Here is a 15,510-nt window from a genome sequence, read left to right as displayed (position 1 = left end):
ATGGACTCTATTTGTATTATAGATATGATATTAAATATTTTCCTGTTATTTGTAGTACTAATAAAAATTATTATAGATACAACATACATGATAAACACACCTATCTAGATTCGTATCTTCAAATTTTTTTCCAAACTTCCTGCATAATAATATAAAGTTTGTGTGTTTAATGTGTTTCACTGTTTGTCCATACTTGCTTGTAATTTTCTGATTTGAGTTAATGTACAGGTGTGGCAACTTTTTTAACTTTGTTAAAGTTATTGTCAGGAAATTTTGAAAACTCATTGTCTCCAGAAGTGCCATCCACACAGTGAACCACAATCTAACTTAAGTGCTCATTAAATGAAATGGATGTTTTCAATTGAGCATATTGATTTATCACGAAAAATTGATAGGTGATCTTAGTACAGGTGCAGCCAGATAAAATGTTGAGTTGTGATATCAATCACAGTAGCTAATTCATATATGTTCCTGAAAATACTTTACAAGAAATGGTGACAATATATCTTAACATGTAACACTGGGTATTCTCTACATTCATATCTGGCAAAAATTTTCACATTGAATCTCTGAGCACTAAAATAAATTCTATTATGGAAAAACAGATTGTTCAGAAAAAACTTTGAGCATATGATTCCTTCCATTGTCAAAGGATTTTTCGAACAGTTTAAAAGGCTCCCACCTGCTTTTGTTATGCTTGTGGCATAGACCCAGTGCTGTAGAACATAACTTGCCTTAGATGCAACTCTCTCAAATAGTGAAATGTAATTGTAAAAAGTCATTGCATGATGTCATAGTGTTTGCAAACAATATTACCACTTAATATGAACAAGTTTCTTTATCAATTTTTTAAACAAAAAATCTTTGTCAGGTTGGGGTGCTCTGTGCTCTGCAATGACCATCCATAATTTCATGAAGAATGCTCAATTTCCATGCACCCACCTCCCTAACAGCATTGAATGCACCATTTCTTGATTTTATGGTTATATGAGAAGATACAATGCATTTGGCTAAATGTTTTTCGAGCAACAAAAAATTCATATTTTCCTACATTGTAAAATGGCAACTTGCCATACGTATATTCTATGAGAATCTAAACATAAAAAGCGCGGGAAATCATCATGGAATTGTTGCCAAATGCTATTTCGAAAATGGAGTTTCCAATGAAGTATGCGGCGAGTGAAGCAAAAAACAACAGCAGTTTAGACGAAGGTATTGTAATATGCAATTCCAAAGAAGAAATGCTGGAAGTATTCGGTGATTATTAAAAACGAACTCGCAGTGGGTGGCGCTGTCTAAACAGAAATAAGTTGATAGGTATATATTATATAATAACTTCAATGCAGAAAGCATACGCTTGTCCAGAGATATACTACTTTTTGGTTATTGTGCAGTGGTGAAGAAAGATTTTTCACAAAATTATATATATATATTAAAGCAGAACTTTTGTTTAAATTTTAAATATTAAAGCATGATAACATGTATGAACCAAATACTTAATGATGACATGTATGAAACAAATACTTAATGATGACATGTATGAACCAAGTACTTAATGATGACATGTGAACCAAGTACTTAAAGATGACATGTATGAACCAACTATTTAATGATGACATGTATGAAACAAATACTTAATGATGACATGTATGAACCAAATACTTAATGATGACATGTGTGAACCAAAGACTTAATGATGACATGTATGAACCAACTATTTAATGATGACATGTATGAACCAACTATTTAATGATGACATGTATGAACCAACTATTTAATGATGACATGTATGAACCAACTATTTAATGATGACATGTATGAACCAACTATTTAATGATGACATGTATGAACCAACTATTTAATGATGACATGTATGAACCAACTATTTAATGATGACATGTATGAACCAACTATTTAATGATGACATGTATGAACCAACTATTTAATGATGACATGTATGAACCAACTATTTAATGATGACATGTATGAACCGAATACTTAATGATGACATGTGTGAACCAAAGACTTAATGATGACATGTATGAACCAACTATTTAATGACATGTATGAACCAACTATTTAATGATGACATGTGTGAACCAAAGACTTAATGATGACATGTATGAACCAACTATTTAATGATGACATGTATGAACCAACTATTTAATGATGACTTGTATGAACCAAATACTTAATGATGACATGAATGAACTGATGTAAGTGTTTAATAGACAAGACTACAGACGAAATACTCGCTGAGAAAGGTTCATTTGAAAGAATTCGATGGAGCACAACCGCAAAAACTTGCGGGGTTTCCTTATCTTTCGACGGAATGCCATTCATATCTGCCGGTGGCCTGCATTATCAGTGTCACCAAGGTGAAGATATTGATGAACACACAAAGCTAAATAGACAGAGAGCTATAGAAATGAAAGAGGTATAAAATTAATGCATATATTATTGCAACAGTGCAACATGATGATAATTCTGTTTACGTAAAATAAAAAAATATTTTCAGAATCATGATCACACCTTTCGGAAACATCGTAAGCTATTACAGTCTTCAAAAAAACTAGGATGTCCCAGCAAAGTCGTACTTTTAAGAATTCTGAAATTTCCCGAGTATGCGGTAAGAAGGCATTGTTATATGCATTGTAAGGCGGTGTATAGCTCTAAAACAAATGCTCTCTCAGATAAGTAGGTCATTTTGTCCATTTTTGTGACAATTCCAGGTTGAAGTAAGTGGCGATGGAAAAAAACCAGACAGGAAAATGAGAACGGCAAGTTCTATTTTAAAAAATGATCTGTCAGCTGGCAAGAAAGTCAATGTAATGGATCTCTTTCTGCTAAAACTTCCTGGAGTAAACAGTCATATGTTTCATGTAACACACGGCGAGGTACAGTGCTATGAACACTTTTTGCCTATCAATACCATTTCCATTCTCTACTAAAGAATTAAAGTGGGTTGATAATGTCAATTTTGCGTGAGAAAATTGCTAATAGGAAATTGAATAACTATAGTGACTTTTTATAGGAAGCAGAATTTCGCGAGCCAATCCTTCCTCAAATTGTAAATAAAGTAAGAGAAATGGATGTTATGGGGGTTCGAAGTGTCGCAGAAGTCCGACGTCATTTGAGAAATTTTGTCAAAACGGAATTGTTTCGCGGGCAAGAACCACCATCTGAATTAAGTCGACGGTATTATCCAACAGATAATGATATACGAAATATATTAAACACTTCACGTATTGGAAAAAAAAAGGCAGAGGATGATCAATTAAATTTGCAAATAAAATGCGATGAATGGAGTGAAGCTTTCCCAAAAGATTTTATATTTTGTCAGGTAACGTCAAAGTTGAACTTTTAAAGGGTAAGGTATTATGGAAAATATTAACCCTGCATGGGTTTAAAAAACGATATCAACAATTTCACAACTATTTTTCCTTTGAATGCCTCTGTTTCAAATAAACTACGCTGACATGTACTTATTCTCTTGTTTTTTTTTTAGCTTTTGAAAGAAAATGGTCTGGAGAAGAGGAAGTTTCTTTTCGTATATCAGTCTTGTTGGATGAAGCGCTTATTATTGCGTTATGGGAACGAAATGTGTTTAATGGATGCCACTTATCGCACATGTAGGTAATACAAAATACCTTATTTTCTTGTCACTTGGAAAGTTAATGTTTTAAAGTTTTCCAATTCGCATCTTTTGAGGTATGCACTGCCGTTGTTTTTCTTATGTGTCCGATCAAATGTTTGTTACATCGTTGTTGCTGTCTTCATATCCCAAAATGAGGACATGGATTCCATATCAGAAGTCCTGAACATCATCAGTCAAGAGAATCCACTGTGGAAACCTAAAAACATAATGGTTGATTTTTCATTAGCTGAAATTGGAGCAATCAAACAGTGTTTTCCAAGTAAGACGAAACAAAGCAATAGCCTTTTTTGAAGAAAATGTTTTTGACGAACTTACTTACTTAATGAATGGGTTTTTTTTGGGTTAGAAACACACATTCATGTTTGCGATTTTCATCGAGAGAAGGCGTGGAACGAATGGATTAATAAGCGCAGTAATGGAACGTATCTTTACAAACATGAGCTATTACAACTGCTGCGAAATATTGCAAATAGCACAAGTCAAATCGCATTACAGAAAAACATTGATGCATTGAAAAACAGCCATCTGTGGAAAGAATCGCTGCAACTGCAGAAATACTTTGATGAATTTTGGGGATTACACTTGCAGGTATTAATCTCTTCTATTTCATGCGTTTTAATATCAGTACGCTAAACTGCTCAAAACTGATACTACCTAACCTATGTGTGTCTATATAAATATATACATTACTTTTCTAGAAATGGGTCCGTTTTTACAGGGATGAATCGTTGCGCGTTGCCATTTATACAAACAACGGAGTGGAAAGGCAAAATAACTGGTTAAAGCATTCATATTTAGAGGACAGACGAAATCATTCGATAAGTGATCTCGTCAATATATTACTAACACAGTTCCTGCCTGATAGCTACAAAAAGTATTGTGCATACTGTTTTTTTTATAAGACGTTTGCAATCAGTGAGCTTTAATGATAATCAAAAAAGTATAAGTGTACTTACAATTTTCTCTTTATAGATATAAGGAACAGAATATCAAATCATCCGATTCATACAAGTCCTATAGCAAACAAATCCCAAAGTTCCTGCACAATAGACCAAAGTATGTTGTTTCTCATATTATTCAACGGATGGAATCTGACATTCCAAGTAAAAACATCAAGATGGAAACGACAAAACATTTCACTGTCACAAGCTCATCATCCACATATCAAGTTTTTTTGGGATCAAACGACCAAATGCCTTCCTGCCAATGTCTTGATTACAGGAGTCGGAAGATGCCTTGTAAACACATCTGTGCTGTTGTTCAACAACCAAATGTTGGGTGGGAATCAATTGGAGTGAAGTTTTCCAATCATCCCCTATTTACTTTAGATCCCCATATAATTCAACCAAAAGCCACTATAAGCCCAACTCACACTGATATCAAACACAAGTCACTGCCAGAAAACTTTGCGCAATGTCCTGATTATGAAAAAGCTCATTCTTCTGACAGTTTTCTTACCACAACAGATTATTGCTCCAACTCAATCCAAAATGTTAGAAATAAGTGTGTTCAAAAAGTCAAACAAATTCAGGATGAGCTTTACATTTTGGATGATGAGAAAGTTTTGGACAAAACCCTGGAGATGTTACAAGAGGTAATACAATACACAAGAAAAAATCATCCTGAGGAAAATGGAATTTCATTGAAAAACAAGTCCTTATCTCCAAAAAAGAAACAAATTTTAAAGTGTAGGTCACAATCTGCTTTGCCAAAACGAAAATGCAAGAGGTGTCCAGGTAAACGAGTGGGAAGAGCAGCTGATTTAAGAAGTGAAAAGATTGAAGTATTTGAAGAGAAGCTTGAAAAAGAAGAGAAGCATGAGAAATGCAAATTACAAGTAATTGAAGAGCAACTAGCAAAAAAGATGAAAATGAACAACAATGAGAAAATTGAAAATTCTGAGGAGTGTTGGGTAGATATTCAAGGAATAAAGTTGTCATATGCTCAGAAAGACGTGCTTCTAAATCTAAATGGATGGCTTTCAGATGACCATATTGATGCAGCACAGAAATTAATAGGTGATCTTGGTACCAGAGTGGGAGGTCTGAACACAGTCGTAGCAGTCACATACAGTAACAAACTCATAAATATTCCTGAAAATATCACCCAAGCAATTCAATGTCATAATATTGGTAACCACTGGGTGGTTTCTACATCCATAACTGGTGAAATAGTAGTCTTTGAATCCATGAGTGCCAACCTGAATTCATCATTAAAAAGGCAACTCCAGAATGTTTACAAAAACCTTCAAAAACAGGATGGTTCTTTAAACGTCAAAGTGATTCTCCAACAACATCAAAAAGGATCATCAGATTGTGGTCTTTTTGCTGTGGCAAATGCTGTTGCTTTGGCTAATGGTGTGAACCCTTGCTCTGTTACCTGGCTGCAGGAGAAGATGCGATTGCATCTGGTCAAATGCTTTGAAGAACAAAAAATCGAGATGTTTCCCCACATTGAGAATGCAATGCAAACCTGCCATTCAAAAAATTATATTCTGTGAGAAAATAGTAATTGTAAGCATCTAACATAAAAATAATCATGTATCGCTTCACTTTTGCTTGCAAACATGTACACTGTAATTGCTCAAATTGGAACCCCTTGACAAATCATGTATGTATATATCTGTAAATAATATTAAACAAAATTAACATTTTCTATTTGTGAATCATGGACATGGTATTTATTTTTACAACTAACTGGGGACATATAACTAATACTGTCTAGAAAATGTAGAAATAATAAATTTACCTTATAAATTTTACACAGTTGTGTAGTGAGCCCGGAAGATAATTTGGTCGTGTTATGTAAATTTGATATTATTATCAATAAACATTTCTTTAGAAATCTGTTGTTTTTACAGTTAGTGAACAAAGAAATAATTGTATAGCAGAGCTAAATAAAACGGGCTGGATACGTCACTGTTACGTTCATTGTATATTGTTCATTGCTTCTTCGAGTATCGTTATGATGATTTAAAATCGTTGAGCATATGACAATATATGTAAAATACAAAGAATACAAAACAATAGATGTGTTAAAAAGTAAAACTGTCCAAACCTGAAATCGCAAAAAGAATTCTTCGTGTCATTTAGCCGCATATCGGTTAAATACGCATATGAAACTTGTTATTCTCAATGGTTATTCTATATTTTAGTGATTTGTCACAGCTTATAGGTAATTACCAATGGTAATAACATTTACATGAATATTCGTCAGTTGTTACTTACCGCTGACATAATAAGAATAATATGTGGGCGCGTACGTTAGTTGACCATGATCTAGTGCCGACCATTGAGTTCTATAATAACTGGAGGGGAAACGTCAACCAAATTACTATAAATTATCAGCGCGCGGCCGCGTGGTCAAAAACATGGCGGATTTTGGTTGTCAAAGTCAGCGGAAAGACGCGGGCTCATAAAATGAAATTTTTTTCGCCCACCCGGATTTGACAACCACAATTGCGATTATATAAAATATCAATGCCAAGCACAAAAACTGTTAGAAATTTTATCTTTAAAACATGCTGCAAACCTGTTTGGTATACGGATGCTGAAGTAATGCCAGAAAAGGAAACATTTCATGACACCGGTAAGCAACGTAAGATTGTTTAGCATTTAAAGTGTTCAGTGTTTTGTTTTAAGTCAATACTTGAAGTGTGATGGCATATATTTTGTGAATGTTTTTACTCCTAAGTTATAATTTAAGTTATGTTTATCCAGTCTTATTTGTTCTTTACTTAATCGATTGCTAGACGAGGCAAAGCAACCAGTTCTTATCAAGATATGCATATCTTAAAACTCCTTGTTTCAACTGAGTTGAAATGGAGGATTTTTTCATGATATTTTTCTGAAAATATGAAGCAAATATTAAGGACAGAGCTGTATTGAAATCAAATGCAGTGCAGGATTAATTAATGAGCTCTTTGGTCCATGTCATACAATAAAAAATACCTGTATTAAACAGCAAGCCTGGACAATTTGACAGATTTGGACAAGCATGATGATGGTGTGTAAAGGTTTGCTTTATGCGAAAAGTTTTATAAATGCCAACTGGTGTTTCTGTAAATGAATTGTTTGTTACACAGTGTAGTAAACAGGTTAGTACATCAAAATCAAGATAAAAACTACTTTGTTCAATGTGCCAAATTTTGCTCCTACCTTGAAATATTTGCTCAAGAAAAGCTTATCATGACATGCATGAAACATTAAATACAGTACTGCATCATCTGACAAAATCCATACGTTTTTCAATTCCAGGTGATTAAAAATTCACATAAGATGCATTGGTTGCAATGAAGTTGAATGTGGAAGAAGCAAAAATTGATGGCAAAGAACTTTTTATGTCTTTTGAAGAATTACGATATCATTTAAAAGAATAAGAGTAGCAATGTAGTAAAAGAAGTGACATCTGTCTTCAACATGAGACTTTTCCAATTATGTATAGTTTCTTTGTACAAAATACTATTTTAGAAAACTTGATTTTTAAGTCATTCACTGATATTTTTACCAAAAGACAAAAAGAAAAATTCAAAGGCATAATGTAAAATTCAAAAGTTTGTCAAGTTGTTTGAACCTAGAAAAAATTAGTATAGGTAACTGCAATTTGTAAGGACACAAGAGAAAATAGTGCAAGAAGGTTAGCATTTTTGAGAATTAATATGTTCTTCTTGACATACATTACACAAGGCCATAATATTATAAATAATGACTGTACAATAACAATTATACAACATGCTAAAAATCTTCACCTACATTATAATTATTTAAACAGGTTTGCGTTCATGCAGCAATAAGAAAAGTGTTATGTCAGAGAAACCAATGCACTTTAATTTAAGAAATCATATTTTCAATGGGAAATTAATGTAGTTCTGTTCAGTAGTAGATCCATGGTTGTCAATAACAATCCAGTTTCTAATATCTTGGCTCAAAACAGAACCAGCAACATGATTATAGAATTTCTGAATTTCGTTCTTTTGCTCTCCTAGTTCAAGATATTTTCCTCATAAGTTCTCAGTAGATTTATCAGAATATCATAATACTTTATAAGACATCCAGAATCAATCCTACCAAAAAAAACTCAAAAAATTACATACCTACTAATAATATATTTCCAGTCGACTTAAGTCGTAGAGGTAAGCTAACTTTTTCTAACTCCTTTTTGGACATTTTTACTAAGATTTACCCATCTATTCAAGAAAGACAGTTGCACCAAGCTGTTCACAAACAGTCAAAAACACAAGTATTGCGCATGGGATTATGCATTAAAGCTTAACACACATTGACAGTGTAAAGATTGCCGTTTGATATTTATTTCTAATATAGCTAAAGCATTACTTGAAAAAATATACGTTATTTTACAGTAGATTTACCTCATTTAAATGTGTGTGTCTATTTCACAAAAACCTGAAGGATTATTTCAATATTTTATGCTTACGGTATCGTGGTTGTTTTCGCTGGTTGTCATTACTTTGAGCAGTGTTAGAGTTCCGGTTTCGGGAGGGAGCGAATGTTAAAAATTTTTCTCAAAGTGGAAGTTTTGACAACCAAAATCCGCCATTACCGCCATGTTTTTGACCACGGGGTCCAGGCCCCTTTGCCCCTCCAGGTCTTTTAGAGCTCAATGGATTTTACTCATTCATTGCTCTAACAAACGGTAACGGTGTTGTCACTTGACTAGTGACGCAAGAATATTCGTAAAAATTCAATTAATTATGCCACGATTGTGTTGTCAGGTATGTGCAACGTTTTTTTTCAACGTCTGTCGCTGGAATGTTGCATCATTTGGACGCTGTTAATGAACACGATGCCAGATTGCATATTCTCTGCGAAGTGCCAGAATGTAATTCTACCTTCGCTAAGGTAAGCTTTTGATTCTTGATACGACACTGATTTGTTTGTTATTTGTTAAAAATATTTACTTATTCAGTGCGTTCACGGATTTGTTGTTTAGGTTAACTCTTACAAAAGTCATCTTAGAAGAAAGCACGCCAATGTTGACTTAAACTCACGTCATCTATGTTGCGTTGAATCAGCGAGTAGCACTCACAACAATTTTTGTCCTGATGAGGATGGCCTTGAACTCTTAATTGATGAATTCAACAGGGAAAATGAACTTGATGACTCTGTTCAAGCAATGGAACACAAAAAGGCTCAATTTCTTCTAAAAACAAAAGAAATCAATCTGCTCACACAAAAATGTGTGGATAACATTGTAGAAGATTCCACTGAACTTGTCCAAGGAACAGTCAAAGCAATTAAACACGGTTTGCAAAATTGCTTAGAGAAAGCTGGATTAAATTATAATGATGTGCCAGGTCTTGATGAATTATTTGATGAAGGACATGCTATCTCAAATCCATTCAAACATATTTCCACAAAGTATAAACAGAATGCTTATTTTGAGGAGCATTTTGGCTTAGTTGTAAGTTTTATTTCTATGTTTTTTGACTTTTTTTAGAATGTTTAGAGTTTTTGGATAAAGTTTTTTGAGGTTTTTAACATATTTGAGCCAGCTGCTCTTTAGTGCTTGTTATGCATAATCATTGTTTTAATTGTAGCAACCCAGACGAATTAAACTTGGACACAGAGTTGTGAAAAGACATTCAAGGACTGTGTGCAAAGAGGTTATTAAAGATTACGAAATCATGTACATACCACTGCTTAAATCCTTGGAAAAAATGCTCAATGTAAAAGGAGTACTTGAACAGGTCAGATTGTTAATAGCATGGTTGTGTTTTTTTATGTTGGCAAGTTTATCAAACTATGACAACTACATCTTTGCAAGTACCCATATCAATAACAAGGTTGCAAAATATTAATACATGTTCTATGTATAACCATAAAAGGAACTTTATGTGTGTTTTACTGTGTTAGTTTCCATGAAAGCAAAAACAATGATGACATGCGTTTATTAGAGCACATTTCCAGAAATATATTCCAATTATTTCATGAAAATATGAAAATAGCCTGATTTTAATTTGAAATATCTGATGGTAGGAAGGCACCCATCCTACCACCAGACATTTCCATTGCTGGTTAATAATAAATTTAATTTATTAATAAATTTAATATTTTCATTCTTCGATTTCAATTTCAGCTAAACCATGGTCATCTTCGGCAACATAAACATGATGATGTAATTGAGGATGTTTGCGATGGCCAGTATTTCAAAACCCATCCTCTGTTTTCCAAGGACTCAACTGCTTTACAAATCATGCTTTACTATGATGAGTTGGAAATTGCAAATGCCCTTGGTAGTAAAACTGGAAAGCATATGTTAGGTAATAGTTTAATGACATCATAGTGACTAAATCAGTCACTCAAATGTAAAAAAGTGTATGAGCAATGAAAGGCTATAAGAATCTCTTATTATATCATATGCCATTATTTCTGTATGACAGGAGTTGTTTACTACACAACTGGAAATATTGATCCTTGATATCGATCCCAGTGTGATAACATTCACCTACTCCTTATGGCAACAGTTCCAATTATCAAAAAATATGGCATTGACATTTGAATTGCCGACAATGCATGGGGACCACTGAACAAATAAAGCAGAAGGTATGTATGTTTATGATAATACATTATTAACCTGTTTCAACATAGATCAAATGTTTTATTATGGTTTTTAGCAGACCAGGAACATACACTTTAAAGTAAGTCTTTCAGTTTTTAGAAAATATTTTACACTTCGAACTTGTGCTGGTCATGACCGCCAATGTGAACTGATTGAAGAAAACCCAGAACTGAAAAAAGTATATGGGCTTTGCAGGAGATCAATTCTTCGCAACTCTAGGTATTTTCATGTAGCAGATGGCATGCCAGGTGATGCAATGCATGATATACTAGAAGGAGTACTTCAGTATGTATGTAAAGATTGCTGAAGGACTTCATATTTAAAGAAAAATTTTTAACAGTGGAGCAACTTAATGAAAGACTTAACTCTTTTGATTATGGATATTTTAATGATAAAAACAAGCCATCACCAATCACCCGGACAACTTTGAGGAGTGAAAACAATAGTTTAAAGCAAAAAGGTAAGGTGTAGTGATTGTCCCGAGCATAAATACCATCACCCTTGATTTAAATGATTGGTTTTTCTTTTTATAGCCAGACAAATGTGGTGCCTTGGAAAATTCCTTCTTTTAGCTCTTGGCAGTGCCATTCCTCAGGATGAAGAAAAGTGGATGCATTTTCTGTTGCTCCTTAAAATTGTTGACATTGTTTTTCACCAATCACAAACACTGATGAACTTGCTATCCTGGAAGGATACCTGAAGGAATTTTGTGGAAATTCACCCAGCTTTATCCTGGGCTTTCAGTTATACCCAAGATGCATTACTTGGTTCATTACTCAGCTCATATTTACAGGTATGATTTTGCTGGTTTGTATCTTAGTTTATAAATAAAATTATGGTATGTAACTCAAAATGCATGTAAAAGTTACATCATTGGTTTCCCTCTAGCTAACTTAAGTCCTTGATTTTTCAGATTTGGACCAATGATTCGAGCTGGTGCATGCGATATGAAGCAAAGCACAGTTACTTTAAAAGATTGGCTTCATACCTTGGAAACTTCACTAATGTTGCACTTAGCCTTGCTGAACGACATCAAACCAGAAGTTGTTATCTAAGAAATCAACCCATTGCAAAAAGCCTAAAATTGGTAGGATTTTTTGAATAGATTGATTTTAATTCTAAAACAAAGAGGTCAATTTTAGTAACCTCTCTAGTAAGATAATAAATTGATGTTTGTTTGTTTCTCTTTAGATTCTGCAAAAGAAATTTTTGCTAAGGATAGTGAACATTATTATTTGCTCAAAGAGAAGGAATCTAACTTAAGTGACATTAGTATTTTGTCAAGGTAAAGTACACATAGTGATTATTTTTATTACAGAAGATGGTGACTATTGCGAGAAAAATTGCTAGTACTTTATAAAATGAAACCATGGCTGTAATCTGACTCTTAGACAATTTTAGATGCAACCCAGATCCTGTGGGTTTTGCACCCATTATGCGCTTAATTTGCGTCTTAGTAAGCATAAGCATGTCAAGGCCGTCAAGTGCTTTTTTGGTAAGTCGTATAGTCACTCCGGTTCCGTCTCTGACTGCCTTTGCCAAGTTATTTTTCTGAGCCGTTGAAAGTGTAACGCCGTGAACTGTGTAGTTATTACGTCCACCACCTTTAGCAGCTGCACCACCTTTCCTAACTACACCACTACCAGCAACTGCTTTTTGCGTGCTTCCGGTGATAGCACCTGATATAGCTGCTAGGCCTAGAGACGGTAACACTTTTGGTATGAGTTTAGTGACCGTAGGTATGAGTTTTCTAACAAGATTTCCAATAAAGCTACAGCCTTCTATACTTCTTGACCCAGGAAGATAAATACCAGCGCCTTTAAATTCCTGAGTGATTACTCGCTCCATGGCGGGTCTGAGAGCTTCAACAAATATTGCGTTATTAATGTCCGACATTTTTGTGCACATGCAAAACAATTTGCGTATATAAACAGTCGAAAATTTTTTGTTTTTTTAATCTTATAAATTATTTTTAAATAATAACATATCACATCAGACAAACAGTCTAAACGATTATGTCCATTTTACCGTTTATCCCATTAAGTCGAATAAATCGGTCGCTAAGCACCAAGCAGAACATGTTATACTCATTGCTGCCACCAGCATTAATCGCGCTACGAAAAGCTTGATTCAAGGTCCAACGAATTCTAATGTTTGCCTCTTTTTTCTCAAAACATCGGCATGATGACTTACATCGAAATGGTAAATAGGAAACAGGCTTGCAAAGTCTCCTAAGCTTACTTGAGAGCCTGTATCTGGATCGCTGTACTTCATTGCAGCGTCTTGAAACATCATGTAGGCTCTGCTGTAATTGCTGTTAGCAGCTGTGTAATTAACATCAAGCTCTTTTTCAGGATACTTTTGATTGTTATTGATCTCAACATAAATTCGACTTAAATTAGCATGGTCAAAGACAGGTATAGTTTGTTCTTCATTGTTAAAGCGTCCAGCGTCTTGGAAAGCCACAAAGATGTGAGTTGGTAGCTCTTCACTACTGTTTGTTGTTACAAACCACGATCCAATGGTCTGATTAGGGCCAAATTGTTTTTGGTTATACGACTTTGCTCGAAATACAGCACGCGTGTGCATGCAGCGACCAACTTGCTTTCTATCCTAATCTGCACTTCGATCGAAGGCCTGATGTAAGGAACCCAAAGCGAAAGATGAATATGCGACAGGCATATTTTAAGATCAACTGAAACTTTCAATGCATTATTTAAATCTCTACCTTCCTACATACACGAAGAATATTTGCCGAAAGCAAAATATATCTTTCATTTTTTCGATAACATGTTCAGGTAAATGTGATTTGTGATATTCGTGTTAGGAGAGAACTCTCTCTTTGATTGAAGTGTGAAATGTAAACGACATTAATATCTTTATGCAAAATGTGTGACCTAAATATACGTCTTCTTATAAAGTTTTCGTTTTTGTTAATGTTAATTCTTTGCTTTATTTTAGACGTGAACATTTTCTGTTAATGCGATCGAGAAACATAGAACAAATGTTTGTGGTTTTAATTCACCATGATGGAGGACTTATATAAATAAAGAACTTGATTATTGACCACGAAGAAAACGTATTTGGCTTTTGTTCACCATTCCCTTGAGGCTGAGCTATTTACGAATTGATATTCTACTTCGTCTGAACTGCTTTATAACTGTGGAAATATTAAGATGGTAAGTATCTTTTTCCTCCTTCATCGTTTTTGACAGTAATTTTACAAGACGTATATATATTGTGAGTCCACCAGGCCGTTTCCATGGCAAGCTATAAATGGGAAATCAAAAGATTTTGTTCTTTGGCGAAGTTTTAATCTCCAGTGTCTCCAAGTCAAATGCAGTTTATTGGCCTTTGGCTGTTTTAAAACGTTTTCCTGAACATTTTTCTTTCTTAGATCACGATTCTTGTCTCGACAATTGATCGAAAGACAAATCACTTTTAACCAACGATTTATGATGGTAAGATTTTTACAGCAACGAAATAAACTCATGAGAAAGTTATGTTTATCTCAGGTGTTTAAATTAACTATTGTAACTTTACACCATTTTATTTTTTTACAGATGAATAAAATTAGGCCAACTTGATTAGTACAATTTAGTACAACTTAATTAACAGCGGGTAAAACAGTGCTTTATGCTTTTATTTCTTCCAAATTCTTCACAGTGTAGTTAAACACCTCGATCGATTTCAGCGTAGTGAGCGTACACTTGATGATCTTTGCAAATTTTTTGTAATCAAAATATCTTACAATATGTCTCAAAAGAACTGGTCATCTTTGAAATCAGCCGATAGTTTGAAATTTGCATGATTCAGCAGCAATGATTGATCTCCACGCTAGGAGGTATAAATGTAATTAAAATAAGTTTCTTGACTGGGATTTTTAATGCAATGTAGCTTCTAAATTTTACGTATGTAGTTATTAATTTATTATGTATTTAACTACGTTTAATTAAGGCTCCTTGAGGATCAATTTTTGCTGAATCATGGAAATTGTAAATGTCAGATAATTTCAAATATTGTCAAGGTTGGAAAATGAGACATCACCATGAAATATGTGATAGTCAGTCAACAAACCAGCAAAATCAAAGTGAAGCACCTTTCATGTTGATGGAAAAATGCTCAAAGGTAAAAGAATGCGTCTTTGACCAAAATTTTTCAACGCGCTTGCATTTCACTCATTTTCCTTCCAAATCGCAACAAACAACATAGCATTCCATACCTACAACCTAGAACTCTTTTTAAATATTTAAAACTGCAGTTATTTATTCAGT

At 33.9% G+C, this 15,510-nt stretch overlaps 3 protein-coding genes and 2 long non-coding RNA genes across 6 annotated transcripts in view; 3 read left to right on the top strand and 2 right to left on the bottom strand.

Annotated features, from left to right (window-relative positions):
• Positions 1-15,510, top strand: part of LOC124442054 (DNA polymerase zeta catalytic subunit-like) — a 45,838-nt gene that overhangs the window by 15,680 nt on the left and 14,648 nt on the right. The window lies entirely within an intron of this gene.
• LOC124442131 overlaps positions 1-15,510 on the bottom strand; it is a 62,228-nt gene that overhangs the window by 35,029 nt on the left and 11,689 nt on the right. The window lies entirely within an intron of this gene.
• LOC124442059 lies at positions 2,771-3,640 on the top strand. The gene is made up of 3 exons (XM_046992582.1): positions 2,771-2,897; positions 3,035-3,343; positions 3,509-3,640. The coding sequence occupies exons 1-3, from the start codon at positions 2,772-2,774 to the stop codon at positions 3,638-3,640; spliced, it is 567 nt and encodes a 188-aa protein (XP_046848538.1). The 5' UTR covers position 2,771.
• On the bottom strand, positions 3,578-4,973 carry LOC124442112. The gene is made up of 2 exons (XR_006947128.1): positions 4,615-4,973; positions 3,578-3,854 (listed from the first exon to the last, which is right to left on the bottom strand). It is a non-coding gene; the product is annotated as an uncharacterized LOC124442112 (long non-coding RNA).
• LOC124442035 lies at positions 9,282-11,695 on the top strand. The gene is made up of 6 exons (XM_046992538.1): positions 9,282-9,516; positions 9,608-10,078; positions 10,215-10,364; positions 10,754-10,937; positions 11,058-11,220; positions 11,329-11,695. The coding sequence occupies exons 1-5, from the start codon at positions 9,427-9,429 to the stop codon at positions 11,093-11,095; spliced, it is 933 nt and encodes a 310-aa protein (XP_046848494.1). The 5' UTR covers positions 9,282-9,426; the 3' UTR covers positions 11,096-11,220; positions 11,329-11,695.

This window comes from Xenia sp. Carnegie-2017, unplaced genomic scaffold (genome assembly GCF_021976095.1).
Source record: "Xenia sp. Carnegie-2017 unplaced genomic scaffold, XeniaSp_v1 HiC_scaffold_20, whole genome shotgun sequence".
Lineage (NCBI taxonomy): Eukaryota > Metazoa > Cnidaria > Anthozoa > Malacalcyonacea > Xeniidae > Xenia > Xenia sp. Carnegie-2017.
Note: the sequence above shows the minus strand (reverse complement) of the source record. Positions and strands in the feature narration are given on the sequence as shown.

Coding starts and splice junctions, on each gene's coding strand:
- LOC124442059 (XM_046992582.1), top strand. CDS start 2,772: ATGAGAACGGCAAGTTCTATTTTAAAAAATGATCTGTCAGCTGGCAAG. Junction 2,898..3,034: donor TTCATGTAACACACGGCGAG/GTACAGTGCTAT, acceptor GACTTTTTATAG/GAAGCAGAATTTCGCGAGCC. Junction 3,344..3,508: donor AAGATTTTATATTTTGTCAG/GTAACGTCAAAG, acceptor TTTTTTTTTTAG/CTTTTGAAAGAAAATGGTCT.
- LOC124442035 (XM_046992538.1), top strand. CDS start 9,427: ATGTTGCATCATTTGGACGCTGTTAATGAACACGATGCCAGATTGCAT. Junction 10,079..10,214: donor AGGAGCATTTTGGCTTAGTT/GTAAGTTTTATT, acceptor TTTTAATTGTAG/CAACCCAGACGAATTAAACT. Junction 10,365..10,753: donor TAAAAGGAGTACTTGAACAG/GTCAGATTGTTA, acceptor TTTCAATTTCAG/CTAAACCATGGTCATCTTCG.